Source organism: Neovison vison, chromosome 8, assembly GCF_020171115.1.
Source record: "Neovison vison isolate M4711 chromosome 8, ASM_NN_V1, whole genome shotgun sequence".
Lineage (NCBI taxonomy): Eukaryota > Metazoa > Chordata > Mammalia > Carnivora > Mustelidae > Neogale > Neogale vison.
The window spans coordinates 23,007,316-23,030,596 of record NC_058098.1 but is presented as its reverse complement, the minus strand read 5'-3'; the positions used below and the strand labels follow the sequence as shown (position 1 = coordinate 23,030,596).

The following is a 23,281-nucleotide window of genomic DNA, read 5'->3' as shown; positions in this document are numbered from 1 at the left end:
GAGCTCCACGAAGCTCAGCTGCTCGTTCCACTCGGGCGCCGCCGTCTCGCCGCGCACGGACGTCTCGCCCTGAGGGCCCCGGCGAAGGCCGGCGGACAGGGATCAGCGCGGGACCGGGACCTGAGCCTCGGCCGGGTGGGGACGGGAGGGACTAACCTGCTGCCCCAGGAAAGACACGCGCACGTAGGGGTCCATGAAGACGCGCTGCTCGTGCAGGGCGCGGGCCAGACTCCCCAGCAGCCCGGGGCGCAGCGCCGGCAGCCCCTCCGCGCGGTACACGCGCACGCGCAGCCGCGCCCACGGCCTCTGGGCCGGCACCCGGCGCGGCAGGAGCAGGTTCCTAAGGTAGGCACGCGCTGAGGCCGGAGGATGCCTCCGTCTCGGCCCCTCCCCTTCTCCGCCTCCTGGAGGCCACGCCCCGTTCTACTCTCCCCCTCGCCGCCCCACCCGCCCTCACCCCGGCTTACTTCTCGATGTCCGAACTGTGCCCTGGGCCCGGGGCTGGCAGCGGAGGGGGCAGGTCCCCGCGCGCCCGCACGGACAAAGTGACCTTGACGAAGCCTTTGGTCCCGGCGCGGGTGTCGCGGGGATCGTGCAGCGGAGCCCATTTCTGGTAAAAGTGGGCATCTGGGGGCGGAGGGGGGAGCCACAGTTCAGGGGACACTCGCAGGCTGCGCGGGGCTGTCGTGGGGCTGCGCTGACCGGGGTTCGTGTCCGACTCGGTAGGGAGGGAGGAGCGGGAGTGCCTGGAGGTCAGCCTTCTGAAAAGGCTTCTGTCTCCAAAGTTACTATCTAGGGATCAGTGCCCAAAGGGTCAATTTCCCCTGTCGGTGCAGATGAGTCTAAAGGAGGGGAGGGTTCAGTACCTGGCTGGTCGAAGATAATGCCCAAATCCATCCTGAAGGTGCCTATCCGGGAGGCCATAAAGGGGAGGGTCTGCGAATGGAAAGCCTGGGGAAGTTGGGGTTAGTTCTGGAACTTCGGCATCCCCCTTTCTCTGGAGGATACCTCTCATCCCTAGCGGCCTCACCGTGATCTCCAGCAGCAAGTCTTGGAGGTGAAGTCGGGTCTCATGAAATTCGAACATGAAGTACTATGTTGAAGTGGGGTAACAAGAGAGGTGAGGGAAAGTATATGTGAAGGGCTCATGCCCCCTGGCCCCTGCCTCTTGCAAAGAGAACGCCCTTCCCCCTGTCCTGGCGCCTCTTGGCACCCCCTCCTTCACAGAGCCCCTCTTCACCAAAGGCACTGGCTGGATTCCACCTAGCCCACGCCCCCTCCGCCAACCGGGTAAATCCTGGGTCCCTCTCAGGCCCCACTCTTCCTTGGTTGCAGGCACCTCGTTGTAGAAGGGGCAATTAGTCCCGCGTTGGGTGGCAGTCACTCGGCGCTGCTCCCCAACACGCACGGCCACATAGGGGTTAATGTTGACTCCTACCAGCTTCTGGGCCTCGAGTACTGTGACCCCCACCTGAAGGGGGCAGAAGCAAGAGAAAAGGAAGCCATCCCTGTCAAAGGAGGGGGGGAACCTCCAGTGTGCAGAGTGGGTGGTATTCACCAAGGGTTGGGGCCTAGAGGGAGAGCGGTACCTGGAAGTCCCGAGCTCCACATGCCTGAAAGGGATCCCCTCGAGCCAGGCCCCGAGTGCGGCTGCGGGAAGGACAGGGTCAGCTCTCACTGCACTTCCTCTCCTGGACCACCTACACTCTTGCTCAGTGCTAGGGGTAAGACCTCCTCTCCCTCTGAACTTCTGGATTCTGAGTGCTTCCAGTCTGTCTGGCATCCATCTCAACCATATATACCCTGAATTTGACTCATTCCTGGAGCCCTGAAACCATTCATTCATTCATTCGACAGAGATTTGTTCAATACCCACTATGTGCCAGCCCTATTCTAGGCCCTGGGACCCTGCAGTGAACAAAAGAGACAAAACTCCTTACCCTCATCAAGTTTCATCCCCTAAGTGGGCTCCACGTGTGCCAATGTAACCGTGTGCGTGAGTGGGGCACGGTGTATGTTTAGGAGCAGGCGACGCTTGATCCCAGGATATCCACTCCTCACCCATACCTTGGGATTGTGTGATTGTGAGCATGGAGGAGCATGGGCCTACATGTGTAAGCATGTGAGGCTGATACACTGGTAGGTGTGGGAGCAGGTGTGCAGTGGGTACAAGTTACCTCTTGAGGTGGCTGAACACGACCCCTGAAAGCTCCACATCAGGGTCATCCTCCAGCTCCAGCTCCAGCTCATCTTCCTCATCCTGCTGACCTAGGCCTCGAGCTAGCCTGTGGCCCAATGCCACGGCCCGCCGCTCCAGCTGCACCTCCCGGGGCCTGATAAGAAAGGCCTTCAAGGAACGTGTCTGGACCTGTCACCCATCTCTGAGCACCCCTTGACTTCCCTGACCCTAGGACTGACCTCTGACCATGACACTGACCCCACTATTTCCAGAACTGACCCCTAACCATGGACCCCTAATTCCAGAATTGACTCCTGATTTCAGGACTGACTTCTCACCCTAGAATTAATTAAATACTGACACACACACACCCCCCAAGACCCTGGGACTGACCCTGGGTCACTGACTGCTAGTCCCAAGACTGACTTGGTGATCCCAGATCAGCTCCATATACTTACTCCAGCTCCTGGAAGCCCACATTGGGGATGATCAGTTCTGAGCTGGAAGGAGGATAAGTGAAAGGAGTGAGGGACTGTGAGGGACTACAGAGCGACAGGCTGGGCAGCACGGGTCCAAGGGTCACCACGTCCAGCAGATCCAGAGAACAGTTAAGTTCCACTACTCCCTTCCAAGACCTAGCTGGGCTGGAACAATCTGGTCTTGCTTAGATGGCAGGAGATGAGGGGCAGGGGTACCTGTCCTGGATGGATGCCCCAAAATCTTCTTCTGCCCAGGCTCCAGTTGCCCCCTCTGGGGCCCAATATTTCAGGTCAAGCTCCACCTGGATCTGAAACCAGACACACAGTGTGCCCCAGTGCCCCTCAAACTGCCTGGGGCTAAGAGAAGTCCAAAGACAATGCCTTTTTTTTTTTTCCACCTGTACCCAGAGACCCTCCTGGCCTGCTTCTGTGATGACTTTGTAGTTTCTCTCTAATCATAAATAATATTGACAACTGGGGCGCCTGGGTGGCTGGGTGGGTTAAAGCCTCTGCCGTCTGCTCGGGTCATGATCCCAGGGTCCTGGGATCGAGCCCTGCATGGGGCTCTCTGCTCAGCAGGGAGCCTGCTTCCTCCTCTCTCTCTGCTTGCCTCTCTGCCTACCTGTGATCTCTGTCTGTCAAATAAATAAATAAAATCTTTAACAAAAAATAATATTGACAACTTATTAAGAACTTAGCATGTGCAAGTTACCTCTTTCTCGAAGAGGCCAAACACGACTCCAAAATTCTCTCTTTGTTCTTGGAAATTAATGACTGTGGCCTTCCCTGCTCTGCACGGTCTGGCCCCTGACAGCCTTTCCAGCCCTGTCCCATAGGAGGTCTGCTCCTGCCCTGCATCCCCCTTATGTTCTCTCAGAGCACTGAGATTTTGCATCTGCCCATTCTTCTGCTTGGAGCATTCTCTCTTCCACTTAGTTAACTCCTATCATCCTTCCATTCCAAGTTCAAACACTACTACCTTGGGGAACTTAGCTGACCCCCAAATACACTATACCCCCAAATTACACACTATCCTAGCTCTTTTATAACAACCATCAGTGACAATTTTGCATTTATTCGTGTGAATATCTGTTTAATGTTTGCCTCTCTCTTTAGATATGGAACTCTAAGAGGGCAAATCCTTATCTGGCTGTGCTCACCACTCAATCCTCATTGCCTGGCACAGCTTATAATCAGAGCTCAACAAACAACAGACTGACTGAGAAGTTCAACATTTCCTATGACTCCACATAATGTAAATGAGGAAACAGCTTAGTGAAGCTAAATAACTTATCCAAGTTCTCAGCTGGGAAATGGTGGATCTGAGATTTGAACCCAGGTCCATACCTCCCAGGTTATATGACCCTCCATGAAACACCAGGAAAACCCAGCCAGGTTCATCTTTGCCTCCCAGAAGAACTGAGTCTGGTTCTGGGTCAGGGAACAGAACAGAGCCCCTTTTCTTCCCCCATTGCCACACCCCTGGTCCTCAGCGCTGAGCATGGCTCTTAGCCCATGTAGGGGCTAACCCATTTAGGGGCCACAGTGAAAGGAGCAGTGGCTGGGGGATCTTGTTATCACTCTTGTCTGGATCTGGGTTTTCCCCTCTGAAAAATGGAACTTTCTGGGGTGCCTGGGTGCTCAGTGTAGGTAAGCCTCTGCCATTGGCTCAGGTCATAATCTCAGGGACCTGGGATCAAGCCCTGCCTCGGGCTCTCTGCTCAGCGGGGGAGCCTGCTTCCCCCTCCCTCTCTGCCTGCCTGCCTCTCTGCCTACTTGTGATCTCTGTCTGTCAAATAAATAAATAAGAAAAATGGAACTCTATCTAGAGGGACTGTAAGGTTTGGGGATAGCAGGCTGAGGACTGGTGAGACTCACGGGGGTCACTCGCAGATTCTCATCGACTAGGGCCTCCCGTAGCACCAAATGCCCCGTACTCTGTAGCTGCTGCAGGGAGATCACCAGGGTCCCGAGAGACCTGTGGGTATGGCAGGGAGCAGAATAATGACCCACAGGGATAGCCCCACACCAAGTCTGGCCCCACACCACGTCCAGCCCCACCTGCATCCTTGGCTCCCCCAGGCCTACTCACCTGGGGCTGAACACACGGCTGCAGTTAACCACCTGCACAGACAGGCACTCCCCAACCAGCGGAGCCCCATAGTGTGGCCAACGGAACAGCTGAGGATAGGAGGAATCTTGTGATACATGACACTGGGCTGACCTTGACCACCAGTCCAGAACCTATCCTAACCCTAAAACAGGATCCAAATCTCCAAACTTGGAGCTAGCTCTCTGACTAATTTATCCTAAACCTGGAACCCAACCCTCCTCCCCCAACACAGAGGTGATTCTAAACTAGGGCTGATCAGAGGGTAACTAGCAGTCAAGAACTAATCCCCCCAATCTTGATTCTGACTGGGTGTGGCTTCTCAAGTCTGAGACTGATCCCACTTCCTGAGAATACAGCTCCCAAAACCCAGGAATGTGCTCCCTAGCTCATCTAAAGAGGGACTTAGATGGCACACAGATCAGCTTCTCCCCCTCCAGGACCCAACCCCACTCACCTCACTGATATCTGCTTCTTGACCACAGCGAATTCTCCTTGTTTTTTGGGTGAAGCCTGCTCAGAATTGAAATAGTCATTTATCAGCCCTTCCCCACAAAGAAATCACACACACACACACACACACACACACACACACGCCCAGACCAGGATCCAGTCCCCCTGGGTTCACCCTTAAAGAAAGGTAGAAGATGGACAGGGAAAGAGGCAGAGAACTGGGCTTGGGGAGGAAGGAGACAGCCTAGAGAGATGCCTAGGCACTGGATTGGGGGCCTAGGGAATGGAGAAATGGGAGCCCCCCAGTAACAAAATCCTTAGAACACTCCTACAAAGCCTCACCCCGAAAGCTGAGCCTCACTTGTCGGTCATGGGTGCCCGGCAGCCCTGTCAGTCGCCGCACACACACGGTCAGAGCCATTGTCCTAAGGGCGACTGGCTCTCCCTCTGCCCGCCTGCCCTCCTGCCCGCTCACCCCGTTTGCCTCTGACTCAACTGGACTCACCCAGCAGGTTCAGCAATCCCTACCCTTTAGTCAAACACACAGGCAGGCCTGGGGGTCATGGGTGGAGACGGAGCCAAAGGACTGAGAAAAGGGGGTAAGGTCCCTGTGGTCAGCTCAGGCCTCCCTGACTGCACCAGCTTTACCTCCATCCTGCATGCATTCTTGGGAAGTGGGAGCTGGGATAAGGTGGAGATGGAGTCAAGGGGAGAGACAGGACCCTACTCTGTCCTCACTAGCCAATGAGGCCTCAGGGCACAGGTCTCATGATGCTCCTTATGTATCTCTCTGTCTTCAGTGCCCCACTGAGGGTCTAGTACATGGCAGACCCTCAAAAAACTGACTAAATAAATGGATGGATTAATAAATGAACCCCCTAACCCCCACCATTAGTTCTCTGGCTGCTCAACACATTGGAATTAATGAGTGGTTGAACGTATGTCCCTAGCTTATGTGTAGCAAGTGTTCAGAACACTTCTTACCCAGGAGCCAGAGACCTTTAACTTGGGTACTTGGGGTCTTACTAATGGGACCATAGAGAAGCTCCAGGGGATCTGAAAGTTCTTGAAATTGTCTATAAAATATTGAACAATTGTGCATTTTCTGGACATAGAGCTCCTCACTTAGGTTAGTAACCGTTAAACAGATGTGCAGTACTTTTCCTGAATGAAGGAATGAAAGTATGTGGTAGCCTGCACCCAGATGTGAATGTACCTGGGTGTGAGGTGCCTATCCTGGCTATGCATTTCACCATTCTGTTTAAAGACACCTGCTATAGGCAAGACTTATGCTATGCAGCCATGTTGGGGAAGGGTATAGCCACAGAGGGGACCCAGACACATTCTCTGTCTTCCAGTAGCTTAAGGATCAAGGATTCCAACACCAAACAAAGTAACTGCATTGCCCATCAGAGCAGGAAAGGGTCAGGACTGAGGAACTCAAGAGGAAGGTGGCCAGAGACGCTCACCCTGAGAAGACAGTGTTTAAGATGGCCTTTTGAGGGGTGCCTGGGTGGCTCGGTGGGTTAAAGCCTCTGCCTTCGGCTCAGGTCATGATCCCAGGGTCGTGGGATCGAGCCCCGCATCGGGTTCTCTGCTCAGCGGGGAGCCTGCTTCCTCCTCTCTCTCTCTTTCTCTGCCTGCCTCTCTATCTACTTGTGATCTCTCTCTGTCAAATAAATAAATAAAATCTTTAAAAAAAAGCATTTAAAATAAATAAAGAAGTAAAATAAAATGGGCTTCCAGGACAGGGTTTGAGCAGAGAAAGACATCCAGGCAGTGGAAAGGAATGCTGGGTGGGTTCTGGAACTGGCGATTTGTCATTTTGGCTTCTGTCCAAGGAATGTATCAGACAGCAGCTGAGATAAGATTAGACCTTCAGAGGAGCTGGGTCTTGCTGTGTGGCCTTGAGCTAGACATAGTCAGTCCCTCCTTGTGCTTCAGCTTCTCCAACTTAATAGAGGGGTTAGAAAGCCCTGATCTGTTTCCCAGGTGTTACCTGCCCAAACAAGCTTTGAGGTCTACAGAACACAAGACAATCAGGCATGGGTTGTCCCGTTTTCAAGTAAGGTCCAGGTTAGACCTTAAGGCCCCAGTTACTGGGGGAAGGCTTCACCTCCCCAGTTGACAGGGGCAGTGGGATCCAAAGGAAGTCAGAGGGGGACCAGAATTCTTAGCTCTCAGTGCCTTGACTTTTCCCTCCCTTCACCCCTGATTTCTGTGGCATCTAATCAAACAGGGTATTCACGCCACCCTTCTGGAAACTAATGTGGGCATTTCCTTTCCTCCTCCCCCTCCTCCTTGTCCCCTTCCTCCTCCCCTCCCCCTTCCTCCTCCTCTTCCCTCTCCTCCTCCTCCTCCTCATTCTCCTCTTCCTTCTTCTTCTTTTAGTTTTATTTATTTGATGGGGGAGAGAGAGAGAGAGAGAGCGCAAGCCAAGACCACAAGAGCAGGGGGAGGAGGAAGGAGACTCTTGGCTGAGCAGGGAGCCCCATGCGGGGCTCAATTCCAGGACACTGGGATTGCCACCAGAGCCAAAGGTGGATGTGCTCAACGAAATGAGCCACCCAGGCATCCCAGGCTCATCCCCTTTTGGGCAGGAACACAGCCTGGCAAGTTTTCACTCCCCCTCATCCCCTCTAAGAACTTTCTCTTCCTAACATTCCAAAGAAAATGGGATGTGGCAGAAAGTACTGGACTCCAGGGCAGGATTTTGGAAATCTAATCTCTATCATAAAATGTGTGGACTCTAGAAACTCCTTTCCCCTTTCTGGACCTATTTGCCTAGCTGTGTAATGTGCATAGAATGCGCTGCATTGCTTTTCAAAGTGTGGTTCTTAATCAGGATCACACATATGGTTGTTAAAAATGCACATTCCTGCACCCACTCAAGAAATGCTCAAGTAGAATCTCACAATGTACCTGGGAACCTGAATTTCTATTCTAGTGCACAGCAGGAGTCTGGGAACCTCTGGTCTCTTGGCTGTGACCATCTGCGATTCTCATTCGATTTTTGGTATCACAAGATGGTCGGAGTGTGGGTATGATGGTGCTGAATTCTCACCCCATGGACTCCTGGTGTACATGGGTCTGGGAGAGGGAAGCACAGATCCCAAGGTCAGAGTTCTCTGGCCTGAGGACTAGGAAGAGAGGATGGGTCTGAAGGGTTTGCTGATCAAAAGAAACTAAGTGTTTATTTAGAACTGCCCTGGGTGACTCCCTTCCCCCGACTCTTCTTCTTCTTCTCCTTCTCCTCCTTCTTCTCGTTCTTCTTCTTCTTCTTCTCCTCCTCCTCCTCCTCCTCCTCCTTCTTCTTCTTCTTCTTCAAGATTTTATTTATTCATTTGACAGAGAGACAGAGAGAGAGAGAGAAGGAGGGCACAAGCAGGGGGAGCAGCAGAGGGAGGCAGAGGGAGAAGGATGCTCCCTGCTGAGCAAGAAGCCGGATGCTAGGCTCCATCTCAGAACCCCAGAATCATGACCTGTGTGGAAGGCAAAAGCCTAACCGACTGAGCCACCCAGGTGCCTCCCCACTCTACCCCTTCTTAATATTCATTCATTAGACCTATCTAGGTCTTGAAGGATACACTAGTGAACAGGACAAAAATCCCTGCCTTCATAAAGTTTACGTTCTAGTGGGTGTGACAGGCAATGAAGAAACATGTAAGTAAAATATACAGCATATAGGTGATATGAGCTGAGGAGAAAAACTAAGCAGGAAGCGGGCTAGATAATCTTTTAAAACAAGTGCATAAGATAGGGCGTTCTGGGAAGTGATGTGATGTCATCGTTTGCTTTAACATGGGAAAGAAGGAGAGACTGCCACGTCTCCGGGCTCTCACGACTAGTTCTGTGACGCACCCTCAGGGAGTTCCGTAGAGACCATAGGCTCCTTTATGACGTTAGCAGCCGGGCTCAGCTACGAGGGAGAGGGTTGAATCTGGCTGGGGGGCCCGTCGGCCGCACACAGGGTCTGTGGGGTCCTGGAGGCGCACATCGGTTGAGGGAGAGCCGAGGGCCTTGGCGGCTGCGGCGGCGACTTTGGCGTCCGTGAGAGGGCGCCTCGGGGTCAGGATGAGGCGGAGCCCCCGCCCGGGCTCGGCCAAGTCCCCTCACAAGCACACGTCCAACTTCTACAGCGACAACAGCAACAGCTCAGTGAGCGTCACCTCGGGGGACAGCAGCGGGCAACGGTCAGCTGGGCCGGGCCCCGGGGAGCCTGAGGGCAGAAGAGCCCGGGGCTCGAGCTGCGGTGAGCCCGCCTTGAGCGCAGGAGTGCCCGGAGGAACCACATGGGCTGGAAGCTCTCGGCAGAAGCCTGCGCCTCGGAGCCACAAGGGGCAGACCGCCTGTGGCGCGGCAACCGTGAGGGGCGGGGCCTCGGGTGCGGGCGGGGTCGAACCTGGGAGAGCTGAGGGAGGGGGCGGGGCCCAGGGGGCGGGGCTTGCACGGAATCGGGATAAAATCTAGGGGGCTACCTCCTAAGGGGCGGGGCCTGTAGGGTGAAGAGGGAGGAGTAAAATACGATTCCCTAGGGGGCGGGGCCTTGGTGTGATGGACGGTCCTGGGAAGGGGCGGGGATATCCCGTAATTGGACACCACTGAGGAGGCGCGGTCTCGATGTTCGCATAAGTAGCTACCTATAAATAAGGCGGCACCAAGACTCGCCTGAGGGCGGGGCCTCCTTTCGGCCGGGGTACCAACGTCCTGACCGAGCGTCCTTGGGGGGCGGGGCCTCAGAGTGCAGAGAGACCTAGGGTGGGGATGCGGTGGGACCAGTGCCCGTGGAGGCTGCCCCGCTTCTGGGCTGGGAAATCTGCGGCCCGGTCCCGGGGAAAGAATGGACCTGCCTTGCTCAAGGCCCCAATGGCGCCCCTGGGCTCTCGCAGAACCGGCTGGATCTCCCGTAGCCTCTGAGGAGCAGCTCGACCTTCTCTCGACCCTGGATCTGAGACAGGAGATGCCTCCACCGCGCGTGTCCAAGAACTTCTTGAGTATGGGCCACGCCAGTCCGGAGCCCCTTTGACCTTCTGTCTCCCCTCTCCGAACTCCAGTTCTCATTTCTGAGACAACTGCTCCTTGACCCCTGCGCCCATGTCAGGCTCCAGCCCCTTCCCTGAGTCCGAGCCACCTTCTCTGAGCCTGAACTCATTCTCCTTGCCCCCATCTAATTCTCCTAGCCCACCCTTCTCTTCCCAAGCCCCTCCTGAACCTATCTGAGCCCTTCTTCATCTCTGCCCCAACTCTTCTTTCCAGGCCTGCTGTTGCAGGTGCTGAGCGTGTTGCTGTCCCTGGTAGGAGACGCGCTGGTCATTGTATACAGGTCAGAGGGAGGGAATGGGGCGGGGAGCAGGGCCGGACCCGCGGAGGCTTGAGTCTGTCTCAATCAGACCTGGTAGGGTCCTGTCAGCAGAAGCTGGGTTTAGGACCTGGCGTGGGGCTGTGGGCACATTAGGGTCCAGGCCTCAGTCTCCCTCCGGTTCTTCAGGGAGGTCTGTTCCATCCGGTTCCTGCTCACAGCTGTGTCACTGCTGAGCCTCTTTCTGGCAGGTAAGGGGGTGGCAAATCCCCTGGGGCCCCAGCCCTGGATGCTTTGCAGCCAAACCCGGCACATTTTCTCCTGTATCCCTCAGCCCACTCAAGGCCTTCAGCTGCTCACAGTCCCCTTCAGAGCCCACTAGCCCCCCTTAGATCCAGCAGCACCCCTCAAGCCTTTTCTCTCCTCACCACCCCTTTATGCCAAGGAAACCCTCTCCCTTGGCTTGCCCTGAGACCACCCTTCTTTCTCCAGCACTCTGGTGGGGGCTGCTGTACCTGGTTCCTCCTTTGGAGAATGTGAGTCAGGGCAACTGTATCCCAGGGTGGGTGGGTGGCAGGGTATGAACCTGGAAATTGTGGAGTCCCCTCAGCTGGGGGGAGGGGACAGTGCTGGGGGCTCCAATCCTAACAAAGGGATATAAACAGATCTCTCTGAAGGATTGTGCCCAGAGGCCGTTGGGGGTCTCTGAGAGGTCCTGGCAGGTCAGGGAAGGGGAGGCAGTCCTCAAAAAGTAGGCCCTTTGAGTCAGGCTGCTCCCAGGCTGAAGTGGGAGAAGAGAGTGGGTGGGAACTAAGCAGCATTGTATTTTGTCCCTCCCTCCCTCCAATAGGAACCTAAGGAGATGCTGACTCTAAGGTGAAAGGGCACCTGGGGTGGGGAATCAGGGGGCTCAAAGGCACTTCTGTGCAGGACCTTAGGGGAAGTGCCCAGGACAGGGAGCCAACCTCGCTGTGCCAACCTCCCACCTACAGCGAGTACCATGAGCGTGTGCGCTCCCAGGGGCAGCAACTGCAACAGCTCCAGGCCGAGCTGGATAAACTACACAAGGAGGTGTCCAGCGTTCGTGCAGCCAACAGCGAGGTGAGGACTGCAGCCTCCTGTCTGTCCAAAGTGCTGCCCATGTCTCCACACACTGCTCAGTCCAAGGTCCACCTTGGAAGCCCCTTACAGAGCCCGTTCCTTGGGTCTGGAGCAGTAAACCCCGCCCCAGAGCCCCAACTTGGGATTTCTCTCTCGGGGTCCATAAAATCCAATCCAGAGAACCTAGTCCCAGAACTCTGCCTCCCTGTAAATCCACCTGCAAGCTCCATCCCTCCAGGATCTGCCCTCCCTCTTTTCAGAGAGTGGCCAAGATTGTATTCCAGAGGCTGAATGAAGACTTTGTGAGGAAACCCGACTATGCGCTCAGCTCTGTGGGTAAGACCCAGAGACACTGCAAGACTGAGACTCGGAGACACAGGGAAAGATGGAGACATTGACAAAGATAGACCTACACATATGACCAGACCAAAAGACAGACCTCAGAGACCCTGCCCCAGCTGTCAGTCAGGCCTGGACGCCCGTGAATGATTGCTTCTTCCTGCTCCAGGGGCCTCCATTGACCTAGAGAAGACATCACATGACTATGAAGACGCAAACACTGCCTACTTCTGGAATCGCTTCAGCTTCTGGAATTACGCGCGGCCGCCGACAGTTATCCTGGAGGTGGGCCTGGAACCTGGATCCCAGAACCAGACCAGGGGCAGGATGCTGGGGAAAGGACCCAACAGCTCCCTATTGGTGGGACCCAGTGGAACTGAGGTCATGGTGCTAGGTGGGGTCCTGCCTGGCAGAGGATTGCCTGGTTGGAGGCCGGGTCTAGTGGTCCTAGGGACTGTGACACTGAACAGGATCTGGCAGCACAAACACCCAGGCTCCAGGTGGAGGGCTGGGTGGGGCCAATGAAGAGGTTGGGCTAAGGGTAGGCCCTACCTGAACCAATGCCCAGGCTGGGGAAGGGCCGTAGTTGCTGTTGGTGGGTTCTGAAGGTCTTCCTGCTCGCCTGCAGCCAGATGTGTTCCCTGGGAATTGCTGGGCTTTTGAGGGCGACCAGGGCCAGGTGGTGATCCGGCTACCAGGTCGAGTGCAACTGAGTGACGTCACCCTGCAGCATCCACCACCCAGTGTGGCACACACTGGGGGAGCCAACAGCGCCCCCCGAGACTTCGCAGTCTACGTGAGTGGGGCTAAGGCTAAGGAGGTGGGGGATTTTGCCTAGGAAGTACCAGTTATGAAAATTGATGTCACTGAGTCTTCGCCTGCTCATCTATAAAATGGAGTTATTACCACTCATCTCTCAGGCCTACAGGTTATAATTACAACCATATCCAAACATTAGGTATGGCTTTATTGAGCACTTATTCTGTGCTAAGCACTTTAAATGGATCATCTCCTTGCATCCAGTCAACAACCTGAGAAGTATTTTCATCTCCCCCCTCACTGATGAGGAAAGTAATGCTCAGAAAGAGGATGTTATTTGCCAAGGTCACACAGCTAACAATTGGCCAAACTAAATTGCGAACTTCTTAGAGCCCACGTCCCACACTATACTAACACCAAAAAATGAGAGCGTGCATACAACTATGCCATAGTAGGTCCTCAATAAGTTGCTTTCTATCTCTTCCACCTGTGCTTCACTGTTCTTCTACTCACTCTTCACCCACCAGGGCCTACAGGTTGATGATGAGACTGAAGTTTTCTTGGGGAAATTCACCTTCGATGTGGAGAAATCAGAGATTCAGACTTTCCACCTACAGGTGTGTGTCTCTGGGGGTGAGGGTGCTAAAGGAACGGGACAGCAAAGGAAGACTGGGGAGGAAGGCAGCCCTTGGGACAGCAGGCTTTGGCATGAACCATTTGTCTCCCCAGAATGACCCCCCAGCTGCCTTTCCCAAGGTGAAGATCCAGATTCTAAGCAACTGGGGCCATCCCCGTTTCACATGCTTGTATCGGGTCCGGGCCCATGGCATGCGAACTTCAGAGGGGGCAGGGGACAGTGCCACAGGGGAACCCCATTAAACATGCTGATTGTTGGAGTAGAGTGCAGGTCTGTGCTAAAAGCAGCTGGATCCATGCTGAGGGGGGTAGGGAGGGCTCTGGTTGCCTTTGACATATAAATATGGCGGGAGGGAGTCTGCTTTCCAATCCACTTTCTTAATTTGGAGAAGTTCAGATCAGTAAGATAGCAGCTCATGTTTATGGAGTGCTTACCAGGCACAAGAGATGGTACTCTGGACATTCTATACATTAGCTAATCCTCGGAACTTCAGAGGGGGAACCGTTCAGGTCAGGAACTGCTCAAGATCACACAGCTAGTGAACAACGCCACAGTGGAACCCAAACCCACCTTCTTCCAGAGGCCACCCTCTTTAACTCAGAGCTGCCAGTCAGCCTGAAGCTGTATTTGTGCACCTCAGTTGCTACCTCTATACTCTGGGACAGTCTCCCCAACTCCTACAGGTACAGTTGGAGAAGTTAACTACCCCTTTTCTTGAACTAAACATTCAAAAACTAAGGAGACTTGAGAACCTCTAGGAAGCATCAGAGTCAAAACTGACACAGGCCTTATAGTCCCATTTCAGGCTGTCTTTACTACAAGGCCCAGTACAAGTGGTCTAGTGTTCATCAGTCCCTGCCCTCCGGGAGCCTGACAGGGGAGGGAGGATGCTCCAGGAAACAATTCCTTTATTGATCCAAGAATTCTTTACTCTAAGGGTCAAAGTAGAATTGAAAGAACAAAAGATGGAGGAATCAGGCATCAAAGATTAAGGAGTTCTACCTAGGCAAAAAGAAAAGGGGGACCAGCCTGGGCAAAGGAACATGCACCATCTTGCGTGTTGAGATCCTCCCAGTGTGTTCACGCCCTGGAAGAATATATATACAGATTATAAACAGTGCTTAGATCTCTAGGAAGTGGAAATGCATACATATATGTGAGAGTGAAGCACATATCCATTTGTTTAAATTTTCAGGATATTAGTTTCATAATTTAAATTACTCTACTGAGGGGCACCTGGGTGGTTCAGTTGGTTGAGCGGCTGCCTTCAGCTCAGGGTCCTGGGATCTCCCTCCTGCTTCTCCCTCTCCCTCTGCCTCTTGTTCCCCCTGCTTCTCTGTGAAATAAATTCTCTGTGAAATTCTCTGTGAAATAAATAAAATCTTTAAAAAATAAGTAAAATAAGTAAGTACCGAATGCTCTCAAAGCCTAAGGTTAGAAATACAAACTAATATAGGTTCTCTGGAGGGCAGTTTCACAATGGGAACCAAAAGCCTTAAAAATTTTTATTATTCTCTGGGGCGCCTGGGTAGCTCAGTGGGTTAAAGTCTCTGCCTTTGGCTCAGGTCCTGGGATTGAGCCCTACATCGGCACTCTGCTCAGCAGGGAGCCTGCTTCTCTCCCTCTCTCTGCCTACTTGTGATCTCTGTCTGTCAAATAAATAAATAAAATCTTTTAAAAAAACCCAAACTTGGGTGCCTGGGTGGCTCAGTGGGTTAAGCCTCTGCCTTCGGCCCAGGTCATGATCTCAGGGTTCTGGGATCAAGCCCCGTGTCGGACTCTCTGCTTGGCAGGGAGCCTGCTTCCTCCTCTCTCTCTGCCTGCCTCTCTGCCTACTTGTGATCTCTCTCTGTCAAATAAATAAAATCTTAAACAAACAAAAAAACCCCAAACTTTTTATTATTTTCTAATCATAGTAATTTCATTTCTAAGAATGGAAACAAAGGATATATCAATGTAATCAAAGATAATACTTTAAAGGATATTCATTACACTATAAAGAGAATATGGAAACAGTAGATAATAAACCAATTTTTAATTAATTTATTTGAGAGAGAGACAGAGACAGAGACAGAACAAGAGCAGGGGGAGAGTTGAAGGGAGAGGGAGAAGCAGGCTCCCTGCCAAGCAGGGAGCCCGTTGTGGGACTTGATTCCAGGACCCCGGGATCATGACCTGAGCTGTAGACAGATGCTTAACTGACTGAGCTACCCAGGAATCCCATGTAAGATGGTAAATTATGCTACCAAAATAATGTGACCAAAAGAAATGGTAATATTTAAGGGAATGTTTAATGTCATGGAAAGCAATTCATGATATATGGATAATTTCTTTTATTTATTTATTTATTTTAAAGATTTTATTTATTTATTTGACAGAGAGAGATCACAAGCAGGCAGAGAGGCAGGCAGAGAGAGAGGAGGAAGCAGGCTCCCTGCTGAGCAGAGAGCCCGATGCGGGCCTCGATCCCAGGACCCTGAGATCACGACCTGAGCCGAAGGCAGCGGCTTAACCCACTGAGCCACCCAGGCGCCCTATATGGATAATTTCTTAAAAAGCAAGCTAGACTAGTATACATAAACTTCCAAAGAATTCTATGGATTAGAAGATACTATAAATGAAAAGGCAGGAATTTGGAAGGAAGGATTTTCCACGTGTAAGGATAAAGGCTGAAACAACAAAAAAAACCTATAAATAGACTATTCAGAAGAAATATAACTCACAAATACATGAAATGGTACCACACCTTCAAAATTAAATAAATTCAAGCTAAAAATGAAAGTATTTTCTGCTTATCAGATTAACAGAAAAAGGGATACAAAAAAATGTTGTTATAGAGGGCAATTTACAGTTATCTATTAAAATTTTAAATATTCACATCCTTTGATCTAGCATTCTACTTCTTTTTTTTTTTTTTAAACATTTTATTATTTATTTGACAGAGATCACAAGCAGGCAGAGAGAGAGAGAGGAGGAAGCAGGCTCCCCGCTGAGCAGAGAGCCCCATGCGGGACTCGATCCCAGGACCCGGAGATCATGACCTGAGCCGAAGGCAGTGGCTTAACCCACTGAGCCACCCAGGCGCCCTAGCATTCTACTTCTAGGAACTGCCTTCAGAAATATTGTGGCAAATGCACAGATAAATGTACAGAAATATTCATTACAACACTTTGTAATATTGTAAAATTGGAGGAGACCTAAATCTCAGTAAGTAAAAGACTGGGGGCGCTTGGGTGGCTCAGTGGGTTAAAGCCTCTGCCTTCAGTTCTGGTCATGATCCTAGGGTCCTGGGATCGAGCCCCGCATCGGGTTCTCTACTCAGCAGGGAACCTGCTTCCCCCTCCCTGCTCTCTCTGCCTGGCTGATTACTTGTGATCTCTGTCAAATAAATAAATAAAATCTTTAAAATAAATAAATAAATGGCTGGCTAAATAAGCTGTAAGATACTCATACACAGAGTAATTTATGCATTAAAAAGAATAAGGTCACCAATAAATTCTAATGGGTAAAGCGCCCAAAATATAATAAAAACAAGGTACAAAGAGTATGAATAATATAATATCCTAATTAGAAAAAAAATTGTCAGACCTAGGAAAGATAGGAACCCTCACCTGCTCAATTATCTATTTTATAAAATATTTATATTTGAAATACTTTTGTACTAACATGCATTTTAAAGCATGTTAAAATAGTATGTATAATATGACCCCATTTTTGTAAAATAAAAAACATATATAGATTAGAGTTTTGCAAGACAGACTAAAAAATATCCCCAAATATTTTTTTGGCATATGGGAGTCTGCATATTATTTTTTTCTGTATTCTTTCTAATAAAAATAAATATAATAAATTAATAAATATAATAAAAATTTTCTAGTAAAAAAATTAGCTGTTAAAAAGATTCAGGATTTTAGGGGCGCTTGGATGGCTCAGTGGGTTAAGCCTCTGCCTTCGGCTCAGGTCATGGGCTCAGGGTCCTGGGATCGAGCCCCGCATCAGACTCTCTGCTGAGCAGGGAGCCTGCTTCCCCCTCTCTCTGCCTGCCTCTCTGCCTACTTGTGATCTCTCTCCGTCAAATAAATAAAATCTTAAAAAAAACAACAACAACAAAAAAACAAAAAACCACTGCTCCCTCCTCCAGAAGACTAGCATAGTCCTTAAACTCATCCCTCGCTTAGCATGTTCCACCTTATCTGTGTTCCCAGCTCAGCCCTGTCCTAAGGCAGGGCAGGCTGGCTGTTTGGCTCACATTTGATCCTTGTATTTTAAAAACAGAAGCACTTCTAGACTTCTGGCCTGGAATACCGAATTTCTTTGCCTAGGCCTATCAGAGGTATCCTTCACTCAACGACTCCAAGGGGATAAACCGAGGCTCAGGAAAAATAAACATGGCTAAAAGTCAAAAGTGGGACTCTTTCAGTCCCACTCAAAAAGAGAGTGGTGGCAAAGCAGTTGGTCTTCATTGATCTTTATTAAATGAAGGACTCCAGGTGCAAGCAGGAGGGATCAAGAGCAACAGCAGGAGCAAATATAAAAGTATAAAATGTAAAGTGCAGCACTGGGGAATGTGTGTAGGGCTGAACCATGCCCACAGAGGCCTTGGAGATACAAGGCTGAGGACCAGCCATAGCCCACCCTCTGAGGGAATCTAAGCCTGAGGAGCATGTGCAGGGCTCTTGGCTGGGGGTGGAAGTGGCTTGAATGGGGCCCAACCTTGGGCCTTGAAGTAGGAGACAAGTTGCGTGGGTACTTCTGCAAGCACAGTCTGTGCCAGTGTCTCCCGAGGGGCCTGCCAGGAGAAAAAGGGCAAGGTCAGTAATGACCCATGACAGCTTCCCGAAGTCTACATTTCATACCCAAAAAAGGATACAAAGAATATAAACCCCAACACCCAACCCTGCCCCAATGGAAGGGTGAGAATCCCCACTCAGAGAGGTGGAAGGATAAACTCCCAGATCCGGTCTGTCTCCAGGCTTGCCCCACTCACATTCTGGAAGCGGCGGTAGGGCACAAACTGCACTATGTCACGGGCAGCTGCCTCCCCAGAGCGTGCACGCAGGGGTCCACCATCAGCATCCAGCTGCTCCATGGCCTCGAAGTCAGCACCACCCACACCCACGATGATCACTGACATGGGCAGGTGGGAGGCATGCACCACAGCCTCACGTGTAGCCTCCACATCTGTCACAGCACCGTCCGTCAGCAGCAACAGCACGAAGTATTGCTGGGGATAAGTCCATTCACAAACTGAGGCAGACCTTCTAAACACCCCAGCCACACATTCCCAGACTGGTAAGAAGACTATTGTTACATATCCCTGAAGGGAACCCTTGACCAAGATTGCCCACCACCACTACCTCCAATGATCCTCACCGAGGCAGTCCTTTGATGTGCAGCCTGGGTTGCCAACCTAGCCACATGGTTGATGATGGGTGCAAAGTTGGTGGGGCCATAGAGGCGAACTTGGGGCAAGGCTTGGCGGTAAGCATCCACAATGCCCTGGATGCCTAGAAAAGGAGGGCAAAAAACACTGTAAAATACCAATCCTGACATCACCATCCTGGCCAAGCAGATCTGGGAACTAGGGTGCATTTCATTCAATCACCACTATAAACCCAAGGTACTATACTTTATCCTAATGATAAAAGAATTAAGACCAAAGAGAAGGGCACTTCCCCTAAATCACAACTTGACTTAAATCTGATTAAGGGGGTCCCCTGAAAAATCGAAGATGGTTAAGCATCAGATTATAACCTGCATAATAAAATTAATTATAATCCATTTAACAAGAACACCTAGATAAGTAATTAATGGGAAAGAAGAGAAAACTTTTTTTTTAAAGATTTTATTTATTTATTTCACAGACAGAGATCACAAGTAGGCAGAGAGGCAGGCGGGGAGTGGGGGGAGCAGGCTCCCTGCCGAGCAGAGAGCCAGATGGGGGCTCAATCCCAGGACCCTAGGATCATGACCTGAGCAGAAGGCGGAGGCTTTAACCCACTGAGCCACCCACGCGCCCCAAGAGGAAACTCTTAATAAATGCAGGAGCAGGAATTACAAAATCATCTGACCAACACTGCAAAGATCATCAATGGGTGCTAAAACTACAGGATACTAAAACTACAGGGTACTAGTTAATGAGTAACTGGATATTGATATAGTCTCAAGGCATCTTCCCCAAAGACACTTATTAATTACAAACAGTGATTCAGGGGCGCCTGGGTGGCGCAGTGGGTTAAGCCGCTGCCTTTGGCTCAGGTCATGATGTCAGGATCCTGGGATCGAGTCCCGCATCGGGCTCTCTGCTCAGCAGGGAGCCTGCTTCCCTCTCTCTCTCTCTGCCTGCCTCTCTGTCTACTTGTGATTTCTCTCTGTCAAATAAATAAATAAAATCTTTGAAAAAAAACAATGAAGGGTGCAAAGTTGGTACGGCCATAGAGGCACACTTGGCGGAGGGCTTATTCACTGTAACTCTCAAACATTTCAGGAAAAAAATGTGTACACACACACACACACACATATACATGCACATAAAGATGTAAATATATAGCTATCTATATACATAGCACAGGGGATAGGGAGGGAGAGGAAGGGAGATAGAGAATCTGAGTGACACAGAGAATCACGAAGCAAATGTATTTATGGTTGGGGAATCTGTGACCTAAGGGCCTGTGCTGAGCTCCAAAGACCTAAAGCCCCTATAACTACTCTCACAACTTTTCTCTAAGTCTGAACTCATGTCAAAAACCCAGGTCAGGGCGCCTGGGTGGCTCAGTGGGTTAAGCCGCTGCCTTCAGCTCAGGTCATGATCTCAGCGTCCTGGGATCGAGTCCCGCATCGGGCTCTCTGCTCAGCAGGGAGCCTGCTTCCCTCTCTCTCTCTCTCTGCCTGCCTCTCTGTCTGCTGGTGATCTCTGTCAAATAAACAAATAAAATCTTTAAAAAAAAAAAAAAAAAAAACCCAGGTCAGATCAGGTCAGGTCAAATTTTTCCATTTTGTTTGTTGCCCACTTGGGGGTACTGGGGTGCTACAAGGTTTGGCCCTCTCTAGACAAGAGTGTGGGGAAAGGGCACCCTGAACGCCCGGACAGGTACCAGTGAGCTTCCAGGCAAAGGTAAAGTGGTAACAGCTACCACTGCTTAGAGAGAGCTTATACATATCCTCAAATATTCAATATCCTTTAATATGTATCACTTTTATGAAGCCAAAGCAAATTGGCCCCAACTCACATGGTTTTAGAAAGAGGCAAGATAAAGACCTGAGACGTAGATTTGAGTCTTAAGACCTAGCTCCAAAATCCCCTCCTCTGGGGATGCCTGGGTGGCTCAGTAGGTTAAGTGGCTGCCTTCAGCTCAGGTCATGATCTTGGGGCCCCGTGATCAAGCCCTGATGAGCTGGGAGCCTACTTCCTTCTCCTGCGTCTGCCTGCCACTTTGCCTACTTATGCTGTCAAATGAATGAATGAATGAATGAATGAATGAATGAATCTATCTTTGAAAAAATAAAATCTACTTCTCTGGACAACAGAATCAGGTTATCTACCCCATTACCCCCACAATCCCTTGTCTGCATGGGCTGGGCCTTCTAGGTGTAGACAGATCTGCCTTACAGTGGTGTTTGAAGGAACTTACCTGTGCAGTAGGGGTTACTGGGGTTGAAGTTCAAGGCAAATTCATGGGAGACCTGAGGGCAAGAATCAAAAGGAGGTTCTTTTCCAATGACCATCAATGTGCAAAGAAAAATGACACTGTGGTATACAGCAAGCATTGTGGGGGAGCTATGTAGTCCTGAACATTCGTTGTACATGTGTCTGTAGGGATACATCCCTGCATCTCCACATAAAGCTGGGTGCCACACAACAAGTCAACCACATCCCCCCAAATCAGGACCCTGACACTGAAAATAGGAGTTGGGGAAGGAAAGAGTGCTCACCTGCCAATCAGGGGGTACCTGGGCCCCAAATCCAAATGCTGGGAATAGCTTGTCCCTGTGGGAAGACAGTGAGTTGAGAAGAGACAGAGAGGGGACTGTGAGTCCAGAGGCTGAGGGATGGGCAAAAGAAAGTTACTCACGAGTCATAGTCCTGAATCACGCTGCCCACACTCCACAGCGCTGTCAGGTACTCGTTGACCCCTGTTGGACTCAGGTAGTGCAGGGAGTCTGGGGAGGAAGGATCTCCATTGGAGCCCGTGAAATCAATGCCCACCTAGGAGGAGGAAAGGAGGGGAGCTGAAGGCCACTCTGAGACCCAGATCTGTTCTCTTATTCCTGATAAAGCAACTTACAGTGAAGTTGATTTGACAGCCTCCCATCACATAATCCAGGAATGAATACTGTGTTTCTACCTGCAGATGAAACCAGGATCATGGCTGGGGTGAAGGGGTGGGGGCCATGGAGCAAAGGGGTCAGAGCCTGGGTCCCATGGGCTATTGCCTCACCTGGCAAATCTTGACACAAACAGTCCCAGAGTTCTTGTAGCTTTTCTTTTTCTGCTGTTTCTCAGGGTGGATACATTCAAACTCAGCCTGGTGAGGAAAGAAAAAATTAGGGCAGGAAACTCCCAGAGCATCAGCTGGAACTGGTCTGCCCTCCCTCCCTTTCTCTCTCTCTCCCTGGGGCTGCAGTCCTTTAAAGCCCACCTCCGCACTCCTGAGCAGGACTGGCACTCACCGGGACTGCTTGCAGCTGGGCCAAGCTGGTGTAGAAGGTACCAATAAGATCATGTGAACCATCACTGTCATAGTCTGAGCATCGCACCTGTGCGTGAGGAAGGTGGGGTGAGGGAAGGTGTGTATGTGTATACAGAGACCAGGGATGGGGGCAGGTGAGAATAAATCCCTCCCCAGGTACATTCAGGAGGCAAACTCACCTGGATGGGTGTGTTGAGATCTCCCCCACAGAAATGCTGAAGGGGAACAGAAAAGCGCTTCCATGTAGGGTTCAAGTTGTTCTTGATTACCTGAAGATTAAGGGTAAGGTCTCTAGTGAGCTCTGGGCTGGCATATGGGGAGCTGTCACTCTTCTCTATCCATACGCGGTCTATTTCTCCCTGTTCCAAACCTTGGTAATCACAAGCCCCAGGAGAGTCTCTCCTATCCCTCTTCACCCAATCCCAGGGGTATCACACCTCAGATCTGTATGCCAGGTGCCATTTCCCATCACCCTGACGGAAGAACTCCAAGAACGGATCCGATTTCCCCAGGAAGTCCTGTCAATGACACAGAGACCCCAGTGTAAGACTCAGGGAGAGACAACCATTTTGCCAGTCCCCAGTCCCACCCCCGTAATTCTTAAACCCCCTCCCGCCCCCCAAACACCATTCCTGCCCCTTAATTCTTGACCCTCCAGGGCTTCTTTCCAGACACACCTTCTTATCTAGGTTTCTGGCCTCCACCTCCATGGTTACTATACGACTATCCTTCATCTCCAGAGCAGATACCTAGGAAGGGGAGGCAGGAGACTGTATCCTTCATGAATTCCTCACTGATATAACCCTCCTCCCCTCAGAGTTCTTTCTTACCGTGATGGTCCCCCGCCCAGCAGGTTTTCCAGGCTTCAGCATCAACGGTAGAGTTATTGTCTGGCTGGACACAATCTGGGGCAGAGCAGAGTGGATGGGGGAGTAAAATCTCAGGCAGGGTTAGGTCTTGCTTACCCCCACCTTCAGGTTCCAGACAGTCTAGGCTGTTAGGGCTCTTACTGAACATGTGTCTAAAGTATTTTAATCCCTAGCCCCACATACCTGTCCTAGGGAACACTCAGCCCCTCCTAGGAAATCATCATCCCCCAGCGCAGGTGTCTTGTTGTCTATGTCGTAAATGCCAAATCGGAGCTTCTGGACTGTTTCAAAGTGGTACTCAAGCTGCAGAGTCTTGGAGAACTCAGGGCTCGAGCAATTCCGTACTCGCTCAGTTCGGCCAAGCTG

At 51.1% G+C, this 23,281-nt stretch overlaps 2 protein-coding genes across 10 annotated transcripts in view; one reads left to right on the top strand and one right to left on the bottom strand.

Annotated features, from left to right (window-relative positions):
* Window positions 1-9,295: 9,295 nt before the first annotated feature.
* On the top strand, window positions 9,296-13,620 carry SPAG4 (sperm associated antigen 4). Of its 2 annotated transcripts, XM_044263148.1 has the most exons (12): window positions 9,296-9,605; window positions 10,111-10,215; window positions 10,478-10,544; window positions 10,710-10,771; window positions 11,013-11,056; window positions 11,371-11,396; window positions 11,513-11,621; window positions 11,882-11,957; window positions 12,130-12,245; window positions 12,589-12,756; window positions 13,247-13,336; window positions 13,449-13,620. In XM_044263148.1, exons 1-12 carry the CDS (start codon window positions 9,296-9,298, stop codon window positions 13,596-13,598), a joined length of 1,323 nt encoding a protein of 440 aa, XP_044119083.1. In that variant the 3' UTR covers window positions 13,599-13,620. The 2 variants fall into 2 exon arrangements, with proteins under 2 accessions (XP_044119083.1, XP_044119082.1); XM_044263147.1 differs by lacking the exons at window positions 9,296-9,605; window positions 11,371-11,396 and having other exon boundaries at window positions 9,928-10,215; window positions 11,451-11,621.
* A 4,188-nt stretch (window positions 13,621-17,808) lies between these two features.
* Window positions 17,809-23,281, bottom strand: part of LOC122916118 (RNA-binding protein 12) — a 35,689-nt gene continuing 30,216 nt past the window's right edge. For all 8 annotated transcript variants that reach the window (XM_044263142.1, XM_044263145.1, XM_044263139.1 and 5 more), the window contains 14 exons: window positions 23,099-23,278; window positions 22,877-22,951; window positions 22,724-22,795; window positions 22,484-22,564; window positions 22,226-22,315; window positions 22,027-22,113; window positions 21,795-21,881; window positions 21,642-21,701; window positions 21,429-21,562; window positions 21,289-21,343; window positions 20,988-21,039; window positions 18,730-18,863; window positions 18,344-18,580; window positions 17,809-18,145 (listed from right to left, as the gene is read on the bottom strand). In XM_044263142.1, the coding sequence (XP_044119077.1) occupies window positions 18,005-18,145; window positions 18,344-18,580; window positions 18,730-18,863; window positions 20,988-21,039; window positions 21,289-21,343; window positions 21,429-21,562; window positions 21,642-21,701; window positions 21,795-21,881; window positions 22,027-22,113; window positions 22,226-22,315; window positions 22,484-22,564; window positions 22,724-22,795; window positions 22,877-22,951; window positions 23,099-23,278 (1,485 nt within the window). In that variant the 3' untranslated portion in view covers window positions 17,809-18,004. The remainder of the gene's footprint in view (window positions 18,146-18,343; window positions 18,581-18,729; window positions 18,864-20,987; window positions 21,040-21,288; window positions 21,344-21,428; window positions 21,563-21,641; window positions 21,702-21,794; window positions 21,882-22,026; window positions 22,114-22,225; window positions 22,316-22,483; window positions 22,565-22,723; window positions 22,796-22,876; window positions 22,952-23,098; window positions 23,279-23,281) is intronic.